Raw genomic sequence first — 24,834 nt, forward strand, 5'->3', positions numbered from 1 at the left:
GTATGATCCAACAGCTTCACGTATAGATATATACCTAAAAGAATTTAAAGCAGGGACTCAAACAGGTGCTTGTACATCGATGCTCATAGCAGTGTTATTCACAAAAGCGGAAGGTAGAAACGATCCACACCTCCCTCAATGCATGAATGGATAAGCAAAAAAACAAAATGTGGAATATACACAGTGGTCCATTATTCAGCCATGAAAAGGAATGAAATTCTGATACATGCTACAACATGGAAGAACCTTGAAAACATAACACTAAGTGAAATACAGTAGACAAAGAAGGACAAATGTCGTACAATTCCATTTATATTAGGTTCCTAGATGGGGTATTCATAGAGACAGAAAGTAAGATAGAGTTTATCAGGGAATGTGGAATTGATATTTAATGGGTACAGAATCTCTGTTTGGGATGGGGACAACATTCTGGAAATGGATGGTGTTAATAGTTGCACAGCGTTGAGAAGGTACTTTAATGCCACTGAACCGTACACCTAAAAGCAGTTAAAACGGTAAGCTTTATGTTGTGTATATATTACCACAATAAAAAGAAGTATAGATTTTTCCGTTTCAGGCCAGGCTTTGGAACTTTAGTAAGAATGTTTCAGATACCTCTTGGAAAGAGATTTTGATAGAGCCCATAGTGTACTTACCACCAGTGTCGGGAGAGGCTTCCCCAGAGGAAAATGCCATCTCCTTCCTCACGGCGCGCCAGTGGAGTGCTAGTAAGTTTGTCCTTTCATTTTCACTTCTAGGCTATCCATCCAGGATATGGTTTTCTTTCTGAAAACACGGAATTTGCCGAACTGTGCAAACAAGAAGGAATTCTTTTTATAGGTCCTCCTTCATCTGCAATTAAAGACATGGGTATAAAGAGGTATTCATTTCTACCTTTTAAATATAACCGGAGGACGGTCTACTGAAATTGTTTGTTTAACCTCTAACAGACATGGCAGTTAGAACCTTTGGTTGTCATGGGCGTAATCTGTTCATCTGCTACTCCAGTGAGTTACAGAAAATGTTTATCTAATTAGGGTTTCTAATCAATATATGAATTAGTTTTAGGGATAAAGAACAAGGTGGGATGAGCTATCACATGAAGCACTAGATTCATAGTTATCACAGAAAAACTAATAGTTTAATGTTTGTGTTAATTGTTGTCTCAGACTGTAGTCTTTCCTTTACCTGGGAATGTTTTATTTTTAAAAAGTTCCATTATATTTGTCGATGGGGCTGTTTGTATGAAATAACGCATAGAAATGGGGCATCTCACCTTTCTTATTCGAAAGCACATCCAAATCCATAATGGCTGCTGCCGGAGTGCCTGTTGTGGAAGGTTATCATGGCGAGGACCAGTCAGACCAGTGCCTGAGGGAGCACGCGGGGAGAATCGGTTATCCTGTCATGATTAAAGCCGTCCGTGGTGGAGGAGGGAAAGTAAGATTGTGCGTGCTCGTGTTTTCACTTCAGGCTAGTCTTCTTGGTTTTATTTAGGTCGTAGTCATACTCTATTGCTGTCTTAGGGCATGAGGATCGTCGGATCCGAAGAGGAATTTCAAGAACAGTTAGAATCAGCACGGAGAGAAGCTAAGAAGTCTTTCAATGATGATGCGATGCTGGTTGAGAAGTTTGTAGACACTCCAAGGTGAGTTCAGTCTTTTTTCCAACTCAGATTTTTAAAATTAAATTATAAAAGAAATGTATGCAAACTATAAAAAATTATTTAAAATATAAAGTTCTACTAGTACATAGTACATTAAGTTCCCCAATCCCACCCCTGATGTAACCACTTAGTATATATGGTGTGCTTTCCTCCAAGCATTTTCTAATCAAATAGAAAGGTTTATGCATATACACACAGAATGTAAAATACATACAAAAGTACAATGAGTACAATCTTACACAATATCATATGCTAATATGATACCATAGCCATCTTTCCATGTCAGTAAATATAGGTCTTCTGTATTCTTTTTATTGGGCTTAATGGTTCCATGATATTGACATACCCTTAATTTATTCAATGCATTTCTTTTTTTTTTTTCTTTTTTGAGATTTTATTTATTTATTTGACAGAGAGAATGAGAGAGCACAAGCAGGGGGAGTGGGAAAGGGAGAAGCGGACTCCCCACCGAACAGGGAACCAGATGTGGGACTCGATCCCCAGGCCCTGGGATCATGAGCTGAGCCAAAGGTGGACACTTAACCGACTGAGCCACCCAGGCATCCCTAATCAATTTCTTGTTGATGGAACTTAGGGATTTTTTTCAAAATAAAAGAATTCTTGTAAAAAACTTAGTTTTATCTTACAGAACTCTATAAGCATCAGTTGAGATGCTCGGAGAATGGGAATAGATACCTAAATTGGGCCAGTAGTGATATGTTAACAAATAATACTAATATCTCACCCATATATCACAATTACCATTTGCCACATTCTGAGCATTTTACATATACCCAATAATTTTGCTGTCCTAATCCTAATTTAATCCCTGCAACAATCCTGTAGGTAGGCCCTATTCCCGTTTTGCATGTGAAGACCCTGAGGAGCAGAGTGGTCGTTAACAACTTGCTTCAGGTCTCCCAGCTGGGAAGTGATGAAGCTGGGATTTGAATTCAGAATTCACACTCTAAGCCACTGTACTAAACTGCTTCTCTAGGTACTGCTGTAACAAATATCATGTGAATTTCCAATTTTTTTATTTTCTGAAACTTTATTTTCCTATGTATTGCTTAAAATAAGATACTGACGATAAAAGCTTCTTGTTTCATAGATTTTGTGGTAATTATGTATTAACACACACACATTTATATATATATAGAGAGAGAGAGAGAAAGTCAGGTGGCTTCATAAAGAGTAATTCACTTGGGAACCATGAGCAGAGAGGGTTTTACCTTGATGATAATATACTAAAGCTTCAGGCCCCTCCCTTGTGTGAGCCTCTTCTAAGATCCTATACCTAATTTTATATTCTTCTTAAGGACAGCCCCCAAATTGTTTTTGTTTCAAGTGCTACAAAACTTTGAACTGTCCCCAAACACAGCATGGTAAGTTAAATTCATTTAAATGTTAATAGTTAAAAAGTCTGCCACCTGTTAGTGGGAAGTAAGGCAAAAATGGAAGAAGTTCTAAGGGAAATTGAGGGCTCCCTTCCACAACATGTTTCAAAAAAGAATAGGCTGACTATCTAGACTGGCATGCTTCTGAGTTAGAATTATCCTGGAGATGTCGGCTAGCTATTTCAGTGACTGTAACTCAATGCCTACAACGTTCTCTAAAGATGTAAATTCTTTACATGTAAAATGTTAGCTGAATATTACTTCACATTGTAGTTTTTCACCCAATAGCTGGAAAGCTCCTGGGAATCAAGGACCTGATAGTACATTTCTTTTTAATTTTCCGTGTATATCAGCTGGCATGCTACTTTCTTCATGACAAGAATCAATAATAGTATTTTTTGAAATATAGAAGTAATATACATTACAAACATGGAAAATACGGAAGATGGAAAACAAAGTCACTCATAATCTCATTCTCTTAATACAAGTAATAGCATTTCTGTATATATTTATTCTGTTTTCTAGTAATAATATTTTAATATCATGATAATTACACTATTTTGTATGTTGCCAGGTAATTACATGTTGAGTTAATGGAGTGCCAGAAGATTGTCAAGGTGGTGCTTATAACTCAGAAAAGTACATATCAAGATGTTTTATAAATCTGCTCAGAACTGTTGAGCTTACCTGAAAGGCTGGGATAGAAACAGTCTTCAAAATGTACTATTTCAGAGGATATAAAAGGAAATCAGGTTCCTTTCTCAGTTCACACTCAATATGTATTCTAGATGGTTAAAAATGCAAATAGGAAAATAAAAACTGTCGAACTTTTGGAAGATATCAAGGCATTCTTGGTAGACTCCAGCTGTATCTGTCCACGTGGCCAGAACCCAGCAATGACTGAACTGGAACAGCTGGGGTTTGGTGCACCTCCTGGTTCTCAGACAGTCTGCTGCAGAATCTCTAAATTAGATAAAGCAGCACAGAAAAAGGATCAGTCAGAAAAAGGAAAATAACAAAAGCAAAAGATCACTACAGAAATCAGAACAGAACACAGATCCTCAAAAAGTTTCCCTTGTAAGCCACCACAGGAACAAGTGTGTCCAACTTCTGAGAACTCAGAAAAGAGCTGTGTTGTGGCCCTGGTATGTGTTCCTTTCAGAACCTGGAGTCCCTTCTCTCCTGACTCCTTCCCTGGAGCAGCTAACAGATAAGAGAGTAGTAAAATTTTACAATTGGAATTTGAAAAACAACCCATTCAGTTCCAACATGTAAAGAGGTTGGAAGTTGTCACTCACATCCAAAAAGCAAGTGCAATTCTGAACAAAATGAAAGTCAGTGAATTTTAGACCTATCAGAGTGGGGACCGCAGGGCAAACCACCACCCTGAAATCCAGATAGCACACGTGAATACAGTGAATCATAGCCAAGAGCCACTCACCCTGAGCAAAAGCCACGGAAAGCCAAAAATTGATAGGGACGCTTCTGCAGGGATTATGATAAATTCCTGGAGTCTGGGTGTGGACTAGCATGATAGTGAGAAACCCCTCAAGGTCCAGTGTTGGGGAACCCCCGATTTTCATGTTTTCCCTTCAAGAACACCACCAGGTTCTCACAGTGAAAATCCAGGAAAAATTCTCTCCCATTCTGGGGCAGAAGGAGGAGAAAAGTAACCATCTGAGATAGGCCCGGAGTGGTCTGTTCTCCCTAACAAAGGCCAGCTCTCCAAGGGAAACTTTGCTGTTGTGTGGGAAGGGTAGTTAGCCAACTCTAACCCCCTCTAGCTTTCCTGTTTCATGTAACGAGAGAAAAAATGCTAAGAAACACTTCTGGGGGTACCTCTCTGGCTCAGTCAGTGGAGCATGTGACTGTTGATCTCAGGGTCGTGAATTTAAGCTTCACACTGGTTGTACAGCATACTTTAAAAATAAATATCTCCCTCTCCTGCTCCCCCTGCTTGTGCGCTCTCTCTGTCAAATAAAATCTTTAAAAAATATATACACACATACATACAAACAGATGGTGCTCATGAACACAGAAACTGGAAGCACACAGGGATATGAGCCCACTAAAACACCGAGATTTAATCACTAGATCATAGTCTGCATTCCCTCCCCTGCACCCTTTTACCATGTCACCAGGGACCTAGTATAATAATAGGGTTTCAAGTGAAAGAACTGTAAGACACAGACTGTTTAAGAAGAGCTCCTAGTCAAAGACAACAGGAGAAACAAAGCAAAACAAAACAAGGACACTAGAGGAAACAAGCCTCTGGTACCTACAGCTACTGCAGACATTAAACCCAGCGCCCTGGCCAGATTCACATTAAACTTTACAGTAAACGTCTATATTTATCTTAGTTACTGTAAAGTGATACCTCATGTCCAGCTTTTACAAAAAAAAAAAAATGACAAGGCATGCCAAAATGCCAAAACTTAGACAAGAAAAAGCACAGTGTAAAGAGACAAAGCAAACATCAGCACCACAGATTTTGGAATTACCAGACACAGAGTTGTTTAACTGATTAATATGTGAAGGGCTCTAATGGAGTGAGGGGACAACAAGCAAGACCCTTTGGGAAATATAAGCAGAGAGATGGACACTCAAAGAGAAGAGTCAAAAGAAAATGCTAGGAATCAAAAACAATGTAACAAATGCAGAATGCAATTGGTGGGCTCCTCAGTAGACTGGACACAGCTGAGGAAAGAATCCGTGACCTAGAACATAGGTCAATGGAAATTTCCCAAACTGAAATGCAAAGAGAAATAAGAATGAAAACAAACGTTAATATCCAGGCTCTGTGGGACAGTTTTAAAAGGTATAGGCTATGTGTTATTTGAATACTACTAGAAGAAAGAAAGGAACAGGAGAAATATTTGAGGTAATAATGGCCAAAAATGTTCCGAAATTAATGACAAACACCAAACCACAGAACTAGGAAGCTCTCAGGATACCAAGCAGGATAAATATCAAAACATCTTTTGAATCATATTCAAACTTCTAGGAAACCAAAGACAAATAGAAAATCTTGGGGAAAACATGGGGATAAGAATGTCTTACCTATAGAGAAACAAGGTAAGAAATATATCAGGCTTAAGAAAGAATGGGGGGAGTGAGATATTTATAAAGCATTGAAAGGAGAAAAAAAAAACTAACAGAACTCTGTGTCCAGTGAAATTATCCTTCAAATAGGAGGGAGAAACAGACTTCCTCAGACAAACAAAAGTTGAGGGACATTGTTACCACAGACTTGACTTCTAAGAAATGGTAACAAGTTCTTCAGAGAGAAGGAAAATGATACAGGTCAGAAATTTGGATCTCCCTAAAGAAAGGAAGAACATTCGAGAAGGACTAAATGAGGCTAAAATAAAATCTCATTTTTCTCTTCTCAGTTGATCTCACAGACAACAGTTTGTCCAGAGAAGTAATAGCAAGAAAGTGGTGATAATAGCTTAAAGATAAATGAAAAGAGGAGGAAAACTCAAGCAGGCAGATCTAAAAGGAAGAAATCAGTTCCCATTATTTTGTCAAGAGCTTGTATTGGACAGGTTGGAAAATGTTAAAATTGAACATTCAGTAGAAATGGTATATCAAGAAACTAAATTTTTCAAGTGGTGTAATGAAGTGGCTTCATGAGGTGAACAAAAGAAACAGAAAAGAACTATTGTGCTACAACAGTACATTTACAAGACCCTTCTTGGTTTTTCTTTTATCATTATTTCTTTTTGACAATTTTTATTTTAAAAAATCAACAGAAAAAACATTTGCTGGTCATTCATTTCTCCATCATGGTGGTGAATATGTGAGGTAAACTACACAGTGAACCTATCAGAATAAACCTACTGAGAAGAATGCTTTCATGTTCACCAAATGGTCTGTGTACCCTCATTTTCTTAAGTGTTCTGTGCATTTACTCTTAATATGGTTTCTCATAATTTTGCTATTTTAGATTCAACATTAAAGTGTCTTTTTTGTTTTTATGATAATAACATTAGTAATATTTTTTAAAAATTCATGATCCATACTGATTTATTCCTTAACCTTCTTATGGATGAGCCATTATAACTTTTAGTCTGCCTGAGTTTATAAAATCTGACCATGAGAGTTGATTTTTAAAAATCCCCTGATTATAGGGTGCCTGGGTGGCTCAGTCAGTTAAGCAGCTGACTCTTGATTTCAGCTCAGGTCATGATCTCGGGGTCTTGGGATCGAGCCCTGTATCAGGCTCTGTACTCAGTGGAGAGTATGCTTCAGGATTCTCTCTCTCCCTCTGCCTCCCTCTGCTTGCTCTCTCTCTCTAAAATAGATGAATAAATCTTTTTAAAAATAATAAAAAATGAAATAAAAATCCCCTGATCATAAAAAAGTTATCTTTGGTTTTGTGAGAGTGCATGAAAAGTGACTATAATTTGTAATTTTGATGTGAGATTTATCAGTTTTCCTTGACAGTTTGTACTTGTGACTTGTACCTACTCTGAGGCTGTAAATATAGTCTCCTATGTTTTCTTATTTCCTAGTCACTTCATGTATGTAATTTTTTTTCTAGAGTGTTCATTCTACAAGTGGAAACTTTCTCATTGGGTTTTTAAATAGGCATGTAGAAGTCCAGGTGTTTGGTGACTACCATGGCAATGCTGTGTACTTGTTTGAAAGAGACTGTAGTGTACAGAGGAGGCATCAGAAGATCATTGAGGAAGCCCCAGGGGTAAGGACCTTGTAAAGAAATTTGCAAGCTTCTCTATAATGTAAACCTCAATCCCTCTGATTTTCACATCAGAAATCGGTGAAGGTAGTGTCTCCTCCAGAGTCCCGCTGAATAACTGCTTCCCAGGGGTAGTATAAAGATGAGGCCCCACTGAAGCCTTGGGGATGAGGGGGTTGAAATTCCCAGGCTACCATACTGAGGGCCATGATCCTTCTGGATGGTATCTAGGAAAATCTACTCTGATCCAAGTACAGACTGTCCCTGACTTCACCATGGTTCAACTTAGAATATTTTGACTTTACAGTGGTGCAAAAGTCATACACATTTAATAGAAGTACTTTGAATTTTGAATTTGATCTTTTCCCAGGCTCTATATGTGGTATGATACTCTCCTGGGCAGCATCAGTGAGCCAGTCAGCCACACAGTCAGGAGGGTAAACAAAATCGTTCTTACCTGTACCCGTTCATACACCCTCTGTACTCAGTATTCAGCAAATCACATGAGATGTTCAGCTTTTTATTACGGAATAGCTGTTGTGTTAGATGATTCTTCCCAACTGTAGGCCACTGTAAGTATTCTGAGCACACTTAAAGTAGACTAAGCTTAGTTAGGATGTTTGGTAGGTTACATGTATTTAAGTGAATTTTCAACTTCCGATATTTTTAACTTAAGTTGGGTTTATCTGGGCACAATCCCACTGTAAGTTGAGGAAGAGCTGAATCTGACTTATAGGGAGCAATTGTGTAATAATTCCATATAGATTTTAAAATTTAATGGGAATGTTTGAGGAATGGGTTAGCCTGGTTCACTGAATTTTTTTTTTTTTTTGAAGTTTCTTTTAACTTCTGTTTGAGATGTCCCTAAAATATATTAGTCATCCTCCTGCCATAGAGATTTATTGTAGAGGAGGGAGATTTGCTCTTATTTGGCAACTTTTCCCCCTTGGAATTAATTGTTACATCTCTTTGGGTCTGTCTCTTGATTGGTTTCGGTTGTCCTCTGGGTCAAGGCCTAAGCCTAGAAGGCCTACTCCTACCCCTTTTTGGATTTACATTTCTTTGAGCCTACTACTGCCGTAGGCTTTCTTGGTTTTCTACACGGTTTTTGTTTTTTGTTTTTTTCAGTGCTTGTAAAAGGTCAGGGATCTGAGGTTTCTGGTTAATCAGTTTGTTGCTCTCATACTGTATTCAGATTTTAATTTCTGCTGCAGACTATATTGTATCATTCAAAGTAAATGTCAACAATAATTTCGGTAAAGCCTTATTTTCAAGTAGTGATTGCTTAAGTATGTGGCTGTAGAACACTGTTTTAAAATGTTAAAACCTTTGCCTACTTTTTAACCTACATTTCTTTCTATGAACCTTTCTTACTAGGTTGGACTCTTAAGGTTTACCATTATTCCAAGATAATTATTGGTCACATGGCCCAGATTGCTCTACCATCTTTAAATAATATAATGATCATTCAGAGTTTTCATATTGATACATGTAATTGGATATATAGTCATGAAAGTTCTTATGTAGGTACAAAGGAGATTGATATGTCATTATGCTGAATAATATCTACAGTTCATAGAAATTACTAACAATGATTAAACTTTGATATGGAGCTTTTGACTGTGGTATAGGATGTATTTCTTGATGAAATATATAGCATTAGCTATTTATCCATATTAACTCTTTAATGTAATATTTGATACCTAGAAATGCAATATTGGATCTTAGTGGAAATTTCTAGTAGGGCAAAGAACTAATGGAAATTTATTTTAAATATTTTTTCATAGCCTGGTATTAAACCTGAAATAAGAAAAAAGCTTGGAGAAGCTGCAGTCAGAGCTGCTAAAGCTGTAAATTATGTTGGAGCAGGTATGCTAAGATTTACTTTGAATGGACAAGAAGAAATAATCATTTATTGATGTTCAGAAGGCAAAAGAAACTTACAACTTTTAAATCATTGTCTTTCAAACAAATTATACCCACATTAAGAAATATGTTTTACATTGAGACCCCGCATGTACACATAAGTATGTATACATATGTATTTATGTCTGTATACATGTATAGTTGGAAAAAAATTCACTAAACAGTACTTATCTTAATTATGAGTAATGCTATTTGATATTTTCTATCCCATTTTAAAATAAAATCACTAAAATGCTTTCTTTTGCCTCTTAAAATTAGTAAACTTTAATTGGTTCACAGCTAAATTGAGCAGAGAGTTGCCATATTCCCCACCTCCACCCTTGCACAGCCTCCCCAAGTGTCAGCATCCACACCAGAGGGGTTCATTTGTTACAGTCAACAAACCTACAGTGACACATCATTATCACCCAGAATCCATAATTTACTTTAGGGTTCACTCTTGATATTGTGCGTTCTGTGGCATTGTTGTACAGTATACATTTGGAAAAATGTGTAATGACGTGTATCCACCTTTGTAGTATTACACAGAGTACTTTCGATGCCCTGAATAGCCTCTGTGCTCTGCTCTTTATCCCTTCCTATCTTTAACTCCTAACAGTCTCTGACCTTTCTGTTGCTTCCATAGTTCTGCCTTTTCCAGAATGTCATATAGTTGGAATCATACGGTTTGTAGCCTTTTTTTTTTATTATTAACATATAATGTATTACTAGCCCCAGGGGTACAGGTCTGTGAATTGCCAGGTTTACACACTTCACAGCACTCACCATAGTACATACCTTCCCCAATGTCCATAACCCCACCACCCTCTCCCTACCCCCCTACCCCCGCAACCCTCAGTTTGTTTTGTGAGATTAAGAGTCTCTTATGGTTTGTCTCCCTCCTGATCCCATCTTGTTACATTTATTCCTTTCCTACCCTCCCAAACCCCCCATGTTGCCTCTCAAATTCCTCGTATCAGGGGGATCATATGATAATTGTCTTTCTCTGATTGACTTATTTTGCTAAACATAATAGTTTGTAGCCTTTTAAGATTGGCTTTTATCATTTAATAATATGCATTTAAGTTTCCTCCATGTTTTTTCATGGGTCGATCAGTTCTGTTTAGTGTTGAATAATATTCCATTGTCTGGATGCACCATGATTTATCCTGTCACCTACTGAAGGATATCTTGGTTACTTTTTAGTTTGGCAATTATAAATAAAACTATTATAAGAACCTGTGTACAGAGTTCTATGTGGGCATAGTTTCAGTTTATTTAGGTAAACATCAAGAAGTTTAATCACTGGGTTGTATGGTAAGAATATGTTTAGTGTTGTATAAAACTGCCAAACTTTCTTCCAGAGTGGTGGTACCATTTTGCATCCTCACCAACAATGTAGGAGAGTTCCTGTTGCTCCACATCTCCACTAGCATTTGGTATTATCAGTGTTCTGTTCTAATAGGTGTGTAGTTGTATCTCATTTAAATTTGCATTTCCCTAATAACATGATTGGATCATCTTCTCATATGCCTGCTTGCCATCTGTGTTTCTTCTTTAGTAAGGTCTGTTTAGGTGTTTTGCCCATTTTTTAAATTGGTTTGTTAGTTTTCTTGTTACTGAGTTTTACGACTCCTTAATAAATTTCGGATAATAGTCTGTCATCAGAGGTGTCATTAGCAAATATTTTCTCCCAGTCTGTGGTTTGTCTTCTCATCCTCTTGACATTATCTTTTGCAGAGCGGAAGTTTTTAATTTTAATGAAGCCTGGCTCATCAGTTATTTCTTTAATGAATCATGCCTTTGCTGTTGTACCTAAAAAGGTGTCACCATACCCAAGGTCATCTAGGTTTTTTCCTACTATCTTCTAGGAATTTTATAGTTTTGTGTTCCCAATTTAGCTCTATGGTCCATTTTAAGTTAATTTTTGAGAGCATAAGATCTGTGTCTAGATTCATTTTTTGATATGTAAGACATATACAATAATACCATTCCAGCACCATTTTTTTTTTTGAAAGACTGTCTTTGCTCCATTGTATTGCCTTTGCTCCTTTGTCAAAGATCAATTGACTATATTTATATAGGTCGATTTCTGAGCTGCCAATTCTGTTCCACTGATCTGTTTATTCTTTCCCCGGTATGTCATTATTTTGAATACTGTAGCTTTATAGTAAATCTTGAACTCAGTGTCGGTCCTCCAACTTTGTTATTCTCCTTCAATATTGAATTAGCTATTCTGGGTCTTTTGGCTCTCCCTATAAAACACTAAAATCAGTTTTTTGATATCCACAAAATAACTTGCTGGAATTTTAATTGGGATTATGTTATCTCTGTACAACAAGTGGGGAGAACTGACATCTAAACAAGGTTAAGTCTTCCTTTCCGTGAATGTGGAATATCTCCCCATTTTGTTCTTCCTTGACTTCTTTCATCAGAGTTTTATAATTTTCTCATATAGATCTTACACATACTTTGTTAGATTTATACCTATTTCATTTGAGGGGTGTTTGTGTAGATGGTATTGTTTTTAATTTCAAATTCTACTTGTTCATCATTGGTATATAGTAAAACAATTCACTTTTTATATTAACCTTATATCCTGCTTGTTAATGACCTCTTTTTAGTTCCAGGAGTTTGTCAGTTCTTTTGGATTTTTCAACATAGATAAGTCATCTGTGATGAGACAGTGTCATTTCTTTCTTCTCAATCCACATACCTTTTATTTCCTTTTTTAATTGCATTACTAGAACTTTCAGTGTGATGTTGAAAAGGAGTGGTGAAAATGGACATCCTTCCCTTATTTCTCTTCTTAGTAGGAAATCTTCTAGTTTCTCACCATTAAATATAATGTTAGCTGCGGGTTCTTGTAAATCTTCTTTATCAAATTAGGAAGTTCCTCTCTGTTAGTAGATTATTGAGAGTTTTTATTATAATTAGGTATTGGATTTCATCCAATACTTTTTCTGCACCTATTAATACAGTCATTTGATTCTGCTTTAGCTTGCTGATGTTATGGATTACATTAATTGATTTTTCAATGTTGGACCAGCCTTGCATACCTGGGATAAATCCTATTTGGTCATAATATATTCTTATTTTGGTACGTTATTGGATTTGATTTGCTAATATCTTGTTGAGGAACTGCATCCATGTTCATAAGAGATATTGTAAAATCTTTCTCTCGTTTTGGTATTAAGGTAATGCTGGTCTCATAAAATGAGTTAGGAAGTATCCTGTCTTCTATGTTCTGGAATAGAAAATTGGTATAAATTCTACCTTCAGTGTTTGGTAGAACTCACCAGTGAACCAATCTGGGTCTATTTTAGAGGCTTGGGAGGTTATTAATGATTATTTCAAATTCCTTAGTAGATAGAGGCCTGTTCAGATTATTTCAGAGTGATTTTTTTTTCTTATGTGACTTTTGGCAGATTATGTCTTTCAAGGAATTGGTCTCTTTCATCTAAGTTATCAAATTTTTGGGCATAGAGTTGTTCATAAAATACTTTTAATATCCTGTTAACAACCGTAAGACCTATAGTAATTTCCCTTCTTTCATTTCTGATATTAATAATTTGTCTCCTCTCTCTTTTCTTTTCTTAAACAACGTGGCTAGAAGCTTATGTATGTTATTGATCTTGTCGAAGAACTGACTTCTGGTTTTATTGGTCTTCTCTGTAGATTTTCTATTTTCAATTTCGTAGATTTCTACTCTATTATTTCTTTTTTCTTGCTTACTTTAGAATTATTTGCTGTTCTTTTTCTAATTTCCTAAAATGGAAGCTTAATTTTAGATCTTTCTTCTCTTCAAATATATGGATTCAGTGCTATAAATTTCCCCCTAAGCACTGCTTTCAGTACATCTCACAATTTTTGAAAAGTTGTATTTCTATTTTCATTTAGTTTAAAATATTTTTAAAATTCACTTGGGATTTCTTCTTTGGTCCATGTGTTACTTGGTACTGTGTTATTTAATCTCCAAGTATTTGGGGACTTTTTTCCTAGCTATCTTTCTATACTGATTTCTAGTTCAATTGATTTTTAATTTAATTATGGTCTTGAGAGCAAACATTGTATATCTATTCCTTTAAATTTGTTTAGTTTTTTTCTGTGACCCTGAATGTGGTCTGTTTTGTTGAATGTTCATGTGAGTTTGAGAATATGCAGTGTGCTATTGTTGGATAAAGTAGTCTGTAGATATCAATATGTCCAATTTATTGGTGGTGCTATTGAGTTCAACTATGTCCTTATTTTTCTGCCTCCTAGATTTGTCCATTTCTGATAGAGTGGTGTTAAAATCTCCAGCTGTACTAGTGGATTCATCTATTTGCAGGTCTCAGTTTTTACCTTGCAGGTCTCAGTTTTTAATTCCATGTATTTGACACTCTCTTCTTAGGTGCATACACGTTAAGGTTTTTGTCTTTTTGGAATATCGACTATTTTCTTGTGAGACAGATCTGCTGCCAATAAGTTTTCTCAATTTTTATTTATCTGAAACAGTCCCTATTTCTCCTTCATTCGGAAGGCTAACTCCACAAGTAACAGAATACCAGGTTGATTTTTTTTTTCACTTGACTTTAAATAACACTCTACTCTTCTTGCTTGCGTGGTTTCTGAAGAGAAGTCATATGTAATTCTTACCTTTCTCCTTTATAAGTGAGGTGTGTCCCCTCAGCCCCAGATTCTTTCAGGATTCATTCATTCATTCATTCATTCATTTTTGTTTTCTGTACTTTGGAAATGATATGCCTAGGTATAGGGTTTTGGGTGTTTTTTGGCATTTATCCTGCTTAGTGTTCTCTGACCTTCCAGAGGTGTGTATTCAATGTCTCGACATTAATTTGAGAAAATTCTTAATCGTTATTGCTGCAGATATTGTTTCTGGTCCTTTCTCTTTTATTTTTTTGGTATTCCCATTTATGTATATGTTACACCTTGTCTAGTTGTCCACAGTTCTTGGATAGTCTGTTTTGTTTTTTTCAGTCTTTTGTCTTCACTTTTAGTTTTGGAAGTTTCTGTTGTCATATTCTCAAGCTCAGAGATTCTTTTCTTAGCTGTGTCCAGTCTACTGATGAGCCCACCAAAGGCATTCTTCATTTCTATTACCATGTTTTGATTTCTAGCATTTCTTTTTGACTCCTTGAATTTCCAAGGAATCTTATCTATGTAGGTTCTTGCATGTGTCTACTTTTCCCATTAAACCTATTACTGTACTAATCAGAATGTTTTTAAGTTCCTGGTCTGGGGATGCCTGGGTGGCTCAGTTGGTTAGGCATCTGCCTTTGGCTCAGGTCATGATCCCAGAGTCCTGGGATCGAGTCCCACGTCAGTCTCCTTGCCCAGAGGGGAACCTGCCTGTCCTTCTGCCTGCTGCTTTCCCTGCTGTCCTTTCTCCCTCTTTCTGACAAATAAATTAAAAAATATATATATATTTAAAAAAGAAGTTCTTGGTCTGATTATTCCAATATTTCTGTCATTTCTGAGTCACGTTCTGATGCTTTTTCAGTCTCTTTAAACTGTGTTTTTGCCTCTTACTGTGCCTTGTAATTTATTTCTTGATAGCCTGACCTGAGGTACCAGGTAAAAAGAACTGTGGTGAACAGGTCTTTAGTATGTGGTGGTTAGGTGTGGGGAAGGAGAGGTGTTCTGTATTCCTAAGATTACATCTTAAGTGTTTTGGTGAGCTTGGGCCCTGAATTTCACCAGTGTGTCTCAGTTTGGGGTTTTTTGTTTGTTTGTTTGTTTGTTTTTGTTTTTGCTTACTTGTTTTGATTTATTCACCTATGGGGGCAGGATGGCTGGAGTTGTGTATTTCCCTTCCTCCTCATCTGTTAATTAGGCTCTGATGAAAAACCCATAGTTTAGGCTCTAGTAAAATAGTTCTCTTATGGATAAATCTTGGTCAGAACAGAACTCTGGTGTACTTCAAATGATTCCTTTTCCCTTTCTGCTGTGAGAGGCTCAGGGGGATTTTTCTCCAATATTCACTGTGAGGACCTGATAGAGCTTCTGCAGGTAAAACACAAAAGTACACGGGGCTGTCCTTAGAGGTTGTAACTCACAAAGTTGTCCACACTGAGCGTCCAGCAACTCGTCAGTTACAGCCCAGTTTTTCCTCCTCTGGTACTTATTCTCTTAGAAGTTTTGTTCATGAGTTTCTGTTCCAGTAAGTTTTGAATCTCTGCATTTGCCTGTCTCCGATTTTGGGGGCAGCAGTTTGCCCTACAACTTTATATCTCTGATGGGTCTGAGAAAAATTGTTGATTTTTTCAGTTTATTTGGCTTTTTACTCCTGTCAGGTTAGAATGGTGACTTCTTAGCTTCTTATGGACCAGAAAGTGGAAGTCTTCGCTGAATTTTTACAAGGCGCTAATGGGTTAGGACCCACAGTTTGAGAAACAGTATTAAATTATATGGAACTTTCAGCTAAGTGAAAAAACCTCAAACACAAAAAACTACGTAGTATATGATTTCATTTATATGACACTAGGAAAAAACTATGGTTGCCTGGAGCCAGTGACCCAGGGAAGGGACTGACTACAAAGGGGAACAAGGGAACATTTTGGATAATGGAAATGTTTTGCATTTTCATGGTGGTGGTGGTGGTGGTTCTATGACTGTATTCAATTGCGATTGAAACTCAACACACTTCCCTACACTTAAAATGGGTAAATTTTATTATATGAAATTACACCTTAATAAGGTTGGGAAAGATGTAGCTTTTGTTGCTAAGCAGTCTTCCACTGGATCACCAGCAAAAGGACTTTTAAAGGAAACCTCCAAAGCCCACAATCAGGAGGCAAAAATACTATTATATTTTTTCTACCGGGTGAGAGTGAGATGGAATGTCACAGTGTGAGCCTCCAGGGATCCCGGCGCACCAAAGCCGTAACACATGGTCCGACCGTGTTCTTGCTGCTGCAGCAGTTGACACTGCTCAGAACTTACCCTTTGCTGAAAACCACAAACGTACTTTTTGTTGCTAGATTTCATGTGTGGCTCCCTATTTTTTATTAAGGCTCATTTGCTGCTGCAAAGTGTAAGATATTTTCTTCTCGAAATGCATAATGTTTACCATTTGTTTACCATTGAATGAAGGCAGCATTAAAAGTTGATGTGATTTGGGGCGCCTGGGTGGCTCAGTGGGTTAAAGCCTCTGCCTTTGGCTCAGGTCATGATCTCTGGGTTCTGGGGTCAAGTCCCGCGTGGGGGGGCGGGTCTCTGCTCATCAGGGAGCCTGCTTCCTCCTCTCTCTCTCTCTCTCAACTCTCTTCCTGCCTCTCTGCCTACTCGTGATCTCTGTCTGTCAAATAAATAAAGAAAATCTTTTAAAAAAAAAAGTTGATGTGATTTGTTTCTCTCTCTGGTTTTGGGAAACAAACCATAAGAGACTCTTAACTATAGGAAACGGAGGGTTGCTGGAGTGGAGCAGGGTGGGGGGAAGGGGTAACTGGGTGATGGACATTGGGGAGGGCACGTGATATAATGAGCCTTGGGTGTTATATGCAACTGATAAATCACTGAACTCTGCCTCTGAAACTAACAATACACTCTGTGTTAATTAACTGAATTTAAATAAAATAAAATTTTAAAAATATGTTAATAAAAAGTTGATACGATACATCATAGAAGGTTTTGATTTCTAGTGATTATATGGTATTGAAATGTGACCATTGTATTTTATCTTTTAGGAACTGTGGAGTTTATTATGGACTCAAAGCACAATTTCTACTTCATGGAAATGAATACAAGGCTGCAAGTGGAACATCCTGTTACCGAGATGATCACAGGAACTGACTTGGTGGAGTGGCAACTTAGGGTGGGAATGTTTTTTCTGTTAAAGATAAGTCTTGAGAATATGTTACCTGCTAGCCTCCTAAAAGATGGTATCACTTTGGACAAGGGTTCAATTCTTGGAGGTTGTCATGAGGACAGGGAAATGGAAAGTTAAAGATGATATTTCATTTGTTGCTGTGACATTATTGTTACTTTATGGACTCAGATTTCTAACCTGTCACCATAATTTCTCTTCGGCATGGGGCAGCCTAAGGCAACGGGCAGGTGAGCTGCTGCCCCCGAGGCTTTCATGTGACCACGTTATCTCAACACCAAAGCCTCGTGCTCTGCCTGAGGCCACAGTATTCTGGCCTAGGCCATCATTTGATTTTAGAGGCAGGACAGATGCTAGCCCCAGTGAAATGAGCTAAGGAAGAGCTGGAAATGAAGATAATGACCAAGATCAAGGTAATGATCTAGACAAATAGAGTGAGCCACATGCAACTGCTGACTTGCACACTGTTGTTGGTAGGATAAGTATAGCCCACTCAGAATAAGTGCTTAGAAATTTTTATAACATTTCTGACATTGCTATGATATGTCTACTGTATGTTACAAAAGTGTAAGTCTATAATTATTCCTTTGTTTATAAATAGTTTCCAAGAAACACTGGCCAGTTTGAACTAGAGTTCCACAAAGCATATTCCTTCAAATAAGAATAATAACTTAGTCTGTTTTACTCTCATTATTGAAAACATTTGATTTTACAGCCTTTTTTATGAAAAAATATTTAAGCACTATAAGTACTTTTGATCTCTGTAGGATTCTTGGTTCTTTATATATTTGAATCTAATTTTTTTTTTTTGCATGGTTGTGATGCTAAAGTCTTGATTATTTTGATAATTTTGTCTTTTCAGAACATCTATGGACGATAATATGATGTTCCTTTTGCTGGTTCCTTGGGGATGATTGGTGGTTTTAATTGAGCCATAAAATTCTTTGGGACCTCTATATCCTTGGGAGCTAATGAAAACCAGGCACATCAGGCTAGTGTTAGTAAGTGAGAGAAAAATTATAGCAGATTTAGAAAGTTTTGGAAAGAGTGGTTCTGTTTCCAGAATTCAAGGAAAGGGGGATTTTTTTTTTTTCTGAAGCAGTAATTGAGAGAGTCCAGATTTTTTTTGTTTTAGATTGATTGATTGATTGATTTTTAGAGGCGGTGGGAGGGGTGGAAAGGGAGAGAGTCTCACGCAGACTGCACTGAGTGCAGAGCCCAAAGCAGAGCTCAATCTCAGGGTCCTGAGTTGAAACCAAGAGTCAGACGTTTAACTGACTATGCCAACTCCAGTGCCCCAGGAGTCTACAATTTTGAAATCATCATGGATAAAAGGTTTCTAAGGAAAGAAAGAGAACGCTTTTGGAAATAAGGGGAACCAGTAAACTTTTTATTTTTGCCTCTCAAGAAATTGCAAGAGCTTTGAAGGCCCTTTAAAAAGAGACGCAGGCTTTTCTTATCAGGGGAGGGATTCTAGAACTGATGGATACCACCATACCTCATTTACAACATTCAAGGCACTTTGGAGTCCACCTTTCAGGCAGCGGTAAAACAAGGGGTCTTGCCATTTAGTGAGTTAAGAGTTCAAGCTCCAGGACCAGCCTCTGGAGGCAAGGACTCCCTAGAATGAGGCTGCCGTGGTGTCAGCATCTGGGCTGCAGACGCAGGTGCTTAGCCTTGTCCGCGGAAGCTGGGGAAAATAGCCAAGGTCCAGGAGTTCCAAAGAGTCAGTGTCTAAGCCTGAGTGAACTAACATGACACAGATTTCCAAAGATCCAGAGGCTTGGTTGGGGCATGTTTCTTCTGAACCCAGATAGAAGCCAACCTCAGAGGAAAATAAGCACAGATCAGCCAAATTAAAATGGGGCTATATAGTTAGAAGTAAGATCACATCGTGACATACGGACACATGGTCATTCTTCTCCTTGTTTGTATAAAGACAAATAGAATTCTTCATTAAAACATTAAAAAGCATTTCATCATAAAGGATAGGAATGAAATGACAATAGCTAAAACTTGTATGGTGCTTACCATATGCACTTTCCTCTGAAGCATCAAGAAATTAAGAAACAAGCCCAGAACAAAGTATAAAAACAGAATTGGAACCTAGGCAATAGGGCTGCAGAGTCTGTGGTTTGAAAGACTGTGTCAAAAAGGCATTCAGTGTACTCCATTTACCTTTCATTCTTAACTCCTGTAGTTCCTGATTTTTCCTACCTATATACTTAAAGAGATGAAATCTTTGCCTCTGTTTCATGCTTTCCTGCTTAATTCTAAGTGGTGCTAAATTACTTCATTTCTTCCCCTCTATCTTTTGCTTTCTCAGTTTGTCCTTTTCTCACCTTAAAGGGTGACTTAAGGAGAGAGTAGAGAGAGTGACAGCATATCCTCCAATAGCCTTTTCCAAATTATACTAGTTGAAGAGAGAGAGTTGTTGTATTAGTACATAACAGTCAGCATAATTATAGTAATGATAAGCAACGATGGTAATCCTGTTTATAATCTGGTATCACACAATATGCGTTTAACATAATAAAATTAAAAAACCATCGTGTTCCCCTTTCTGTTTTGCTTTATCACTCACTTGGTGATGAAGATGACAAAGATGGGGGCACCTGGCTGGCTTAGTGGGTAGGGCGTGTGACTCTTGATTTCAGGGTGGTGAGTTTGAGCCCCACATTGAGTGTAGAGATTACTTAAATAAATAAACTTTAAAAAAAAAAAAGGTTAACAAAGATGACAAATGCCACACTTTTGCCATAGCAGTGAGTGTGGTCCTAAACACCAATTAATAATTAATTATTAAAAAAGATTGGTTTGGTAACTGAGCACTGATGTTTTAAATGAAAACAGATTATCTTGCTAGTAAGAAATTTTAACTGATTACATTGAAAAAACATTGATCTTTATAATTTAGTCATCAGTTCACCTCGTTTTTCTACTTAAAAACTCTAGAAATCCATTGTAATTAATACATTATTTCCAAGCTGCATCTGTTTTTTAACCTATTTTTGTTTTCGCCCCAAACTCGGGGAGGTGGATAAAATAATAATTTTTATTTGGCTTCATTATAAAGCCCACGTGTACATTTTCCATGGAAAAAGGCAAGACCATCAACTTCCCAAGTCTCATAGGTGCTGTTAAGAGGATTTTCATAGAAGCACATCTTCTTTTACCAGATTGCAGCAGGAGAGAAGATTCCTTTGAGCCAGGAAGAAATAACTCTGCAGGGCCATTCCTTTGAAGCTAGAATATATGCAGAAGATCCTGACAATAACTTCATGCCAGGAGCTGGGCCATTAGTGCATCTCTCCACCCCTCAGGCAGACCTTTGCACTAGGATTGAAACTGGAGTGAGACAAGGTAAAGTGAAATGAATGAAAAGTCTTGGTCTTTTTGAATTTTCGGTGCGTAATTATTTCCGGACAGCATCTTTTCCCTGTGTCTTATGGAAATGTCTAGTATGTTTTATAATAAAAGACTTAATTGATTTCTCATTAATCTTTATTTTTCTTTCTGCAATAGTTATTAAAAAAAATAGCTAGTGTTTGTTTTTTTTTTATGATTATTTATTTATTTGACAGACAGAGGCCACAAGTAGGCAGAGAGGCAGGCAGAGACAGAGAGAGAGGGAAGCAGGCTCCCTGCTGAGCAGAGAGCCGGACGTGGGGCTCAATCCCAGGACCCTGGGATCATGACCTGAGCCGATGGCAGAGGCTTTAACCCACTGAGCCACCCAGGCGCCCCAATAGCTAGTGTTTTTAAACAATACGCCCTTTGTTGAAATGTAGCAGTACTTCTTCAAACCTAAATAGCACACATTTATATTTCTACTCTACCTAGTTCTAAAAGTGATTTAAGGCTCTGATCCCCACTATGCCCAATGCCTTCTGCCTTCAAGGGACTTAAAGTCAAGCTGGAGAATTAATATATAGAATTAATATATAAACTCAGTGCAGGCTAAACAACAATCAAAGAAATAAAGAGAAATAAAACAATAACTGCGTAAGAGCTCTCATAGTCAGCATGTGATTCATAATGATGGTCATAGCAATTATTTAGCATTTACAGTGTACTGTGTACACTGTTCCAGGTGACTTTTTTACATGGGCTGCTTTAACCATGAGAACTACCCTGTGAATAGGTATTGTTATCACCCCCATTTTCCAGATGAGGAAACCGGGGCAGAGAGAAGTTAGGTGACTTGCCCAAGGTCCCTGTTGGAGCCAAGATTCAGACCCGGTCTCTCTGGCTCCAGAGTCCATGCCCTGAGCTCCTACCACCTTGACTCTAGTTGCCAGAGAAGTTACTTAGATGGCGAGTGATGAAGAGCAGTTCTCAGGATCGGAAGTTGTATTAGGCCAGTACAGCTGGGACACATTTTGAAGGGAAACCATGAGTGGATCTGAGTAGGCAGATTGAGCAGCACACAGAACAGTGAAGAAAGGAGAGCTTAACTCCAGGCGTGGTGGAGGAACTGTAAGAAAACATGTGGCTGGAGGAAAGGGTGCAGGATGGTGTAGCTAGGGGTACAGGTGGAGAGCAGGTCACACAGTGTCTTGAAAGCCAAAATGAGGAGTCAGGACATCTTTTTTTTTTTTTTTTTTTTTTTTTTTTAAATTTCATTTTATTTTATTTGAGAGAGACAGTGAGAGAGAGCATGAGCGAGGAGAAGGTCAGAGAGAGAAGCAGACTCCCCGCGTAGCCGGGAGCCCGATGCGGGACTCGATCCCGGGACTCCAGGATCATGACCTGAGCTGAAGGCAGTCGTCCAACCAACTGAGCCACCCAGGAGTCCCGGAGTCAGGACATCTTGAGGACAAATTGGAAGAATTTTGAGAGCTCTGGCTAAACCACAGCAAGACTTAGTATACTGTCAGTACATTTTTTTGAACTTAACAGCAGAATACTTGAGAGAAAAGAGAACACTTGCAATGGAAAAGAAAGAATCTGCAGGGCAAGCTAAACTTGAAGTGTAATTTAACAAAGGTGCTCAAAGGATAACAGAGGTGTAATTCCAAGAAGGACTCCCAGATTCACATCTCCGCATGGGGAGGGTCGTCTACTCCAAGAAGCTTCCCCAACCTTCCTCTTCTGTGTTTCCCTGAGCCCCTTGTGTATTCCTCAGGCACTTTCCTTATGTTCTTTTACAGTAAGCTTTTACTTCCTGTCTAGCTTTCCCATTATATTGTAAGTTTCTTCCATGTTACATTTGCAGCACCTTGCTCAGGCCTGGGTCTAGAAGTGTTCTGTATGTGTTGGTGAGTGGTGGGGTGGGTAGGTGGGGGGATGATGGATATGGGAGTATAATTTAACACCTTGATTTTATAGATGGATACCTTGGGGTTCAGAGGGGTCAAGTGAGCTGCCAAAAATCACACAAAGATCCTAGAACAGTATTCTTTATAACATACCACATCCTTTTGACTTGAACCATTTTTAACCTTGAACCATGAGATGTGCATGGTTCAGATTTTTTTTTTTTTTTCCAACTATTCCAGCTAGCAGCTTGAGGGGCACAGGTTGGGTTACGACTGGGCCTTCATGTGCATGGCCCTGAACTTATGGGGCTGCATTGTTAGGATTCTTGTTCTCTAAGACTCTGTCGTAGCAATGATAGCTGCTATTTGTTTATTGGTTCTGCCAGGTATGGCATTTGGCCTTTTATTGTCAATGCTCCAAGAACCCTCTAGGATAGTAGGATTATGATCCGTATTTTTCTGATGAGGAAGCCGAAGAGTGGCGGGAAGGGAATGCTAAGGGCAGAAGTGATTGTGACAGGAGAGGGTAAAGGCAGTTTGAACTCACTTCTAAAATGAGAAGGGAAGAGAAGGTTCAGAAGAAGATAGGATGGGGAAAGCCACCATGTGTGTTATTCGATCACTCTTTTCGGGACTGGTGCCGTCGGGTGGCCATCATCTCCTCAGACTTGTGGTAAGTTTTTAAACCCCTGCGAGCCTCAGTTCCTCATGAATAAAACAGTGGTAACGATATCTATCATGTAAGAGCTCCTGAAGATTAAGTGTGAAATGAGCATAAAGCCCTAGCAGAATGTCTCGCATGTCATATTTTATCACTTTGAGTTTTGACTTTGAGTGGTTACTGTGGTTTTTCAATTTCAGGAGATGAGGTTTCAGTGCATTATGACCCCATGATTGCGAAGCTGGTTGTATGGGGTGCAGATCGCCAGGCAGCCTTAACAAAACTGAGGTACAGCCTTCGTCAGTACAATGTGAGTGCCCTGGGGCCATGTTGGGGACCCCAATGATCTGTGTCTCTCCACAGCCAAGGATGACTCTCACAATTGGGCAGCCTTTGTCCTTGTCAGCTTATTTCTACCAGTTACCCAGGTGGCAGGAACAAACTGATTTCACATTCCCATGAGTCAGAATAGAGTTTAATGACTTCTTGATTCAGCTAGAAAAGAAAAATTGCAGGACTAAAACTGTTAATGTCAGTGTTATACTTCAGTGACATCTGATATTAAATTCATGTTCATCCTGTTAGATAAAGCCAGCTGTGCAAGTGTGGCCTGCAGTCTGGTTTTATTTTCCCCAAAGGAAAATAATTGTTTTCACTTTTATCCATTTGACAAAGTTTGTTGCTTTTTTGTAGCACGTTAGTTTCCTTGGTGGAGTAAGCCCCAGACCACACTGATGTAGCTTCATAAAAGGATTTATTAACCCGTGACATCCAAAGTGTTATATGGCGTTAATTTGACCAAACTTCTCATCTCTGTGGCTCCAACCACACAGGTCTCCTTGCCATTCCTTGGAACCCGTGTGTTCCTATTCTGTCTTCCAGAACGAATTCTTTCCGCACATAATCACAGGCCTCCCTCCTCACCATCCTCAGCTCCTGTTCACTTCAGAATCCTTCTCAGTCTTCTCCATTTTTTTTGAAGATTTTATTTATTTATTGAGAGAGAGAGGGTGTGCGCATGCATGCGTAAGTGGGGGGAAGGGCAGAGGGAAAGGAAGAGAAAGAATCCCCAGCAGACTCACATTGAGCTCAGAGCCCCAATGCAGCGCTTAATCCTGCGACCCTGAGATCATGACCTGAGGTGAAACCAAGAATCATTTAACCGACTGAGCCACCCAGGCCCATTCATTTTTTTTTAATTGAAGTATAGTTGATATATAATATTATATTAGTTTAGGTGTTCAACAGAGTGATTCAATTCTATATAGGACTCACCACAATAAGTGTAGCTACCATCTGTCACCAAAGTGATTACAGTATTAGTGACTACATTCCATATGCTGTTTTTATTCTTGTGACTTACGTATTTTATAACTGGAAGTTTGTACCTCTAGATCCCATTCATCTGCTTAAC

The 24,834-nt window shown here is 38.2% G+C and overlaps 1 protein-coding gene across 2 annotated transcripts in view; it reads left to right on the plus strand.

Moving 5' to 3' along the window:
* LOC111148861 (methylcrotonoyl-CoA carboxylase 1) overlaps positions 1-24,834 on the plus strand; it is a 59,712-nt gene that overhangs the window by 16,243 nt on the left and 18,635 nt on the right. For both annotated transcript variants that reach the window (XR_002640722.1, XM_022505662.1), the window contains exons 5-12: positions 759-880; positions 1,293-1,440; positions 1,527-1,648; positions 7,657-7,768; positions 9,553-9,634; positions 17,359-17,486; positions 20,678-20,861; positions 23,621-23,730. Coding sequence is in view for 1 of the 2 variants with exons in the window: in XM_022505662.1 (XP_022361370.1) it covers positions 759-880; positions 1,293-1,440; positions 1,527-1,648; positions 7,657-7,768; positions 9,553-9,634; positions 17,359-17,486; positions 20,678-20,861; positions 23,621-23,730 (1,008 nt within the window). In the remaining variant the exon portion in view is untranslated. The remainder of the gene's footprint in view (positions 1-758; positions 881-1,292; positions 1,441-1,526; positions 1,649-7,656; positions 7,769-9,552; positions 9,635-17,358; positions 17,487-20,677; positions 20,862-23,620; positions 23,731-24,834) is intronic.

This window comes from Enhydra lutris, unplaced genomic scaffold (genome assembly GCF_002288905.1).
Source record: "Enhydra lutris kenyoni isolate GAN:26980312 unplaced genomic scaffold, ASM228890v2 scaffoldscaffold2, whole genome shotgun sequence".
NCBI lineage: Eukaryota > Metazoa > Chordata > Mammalia > Carnivora > Mustelidae > Enhydra > Enhydra lutris.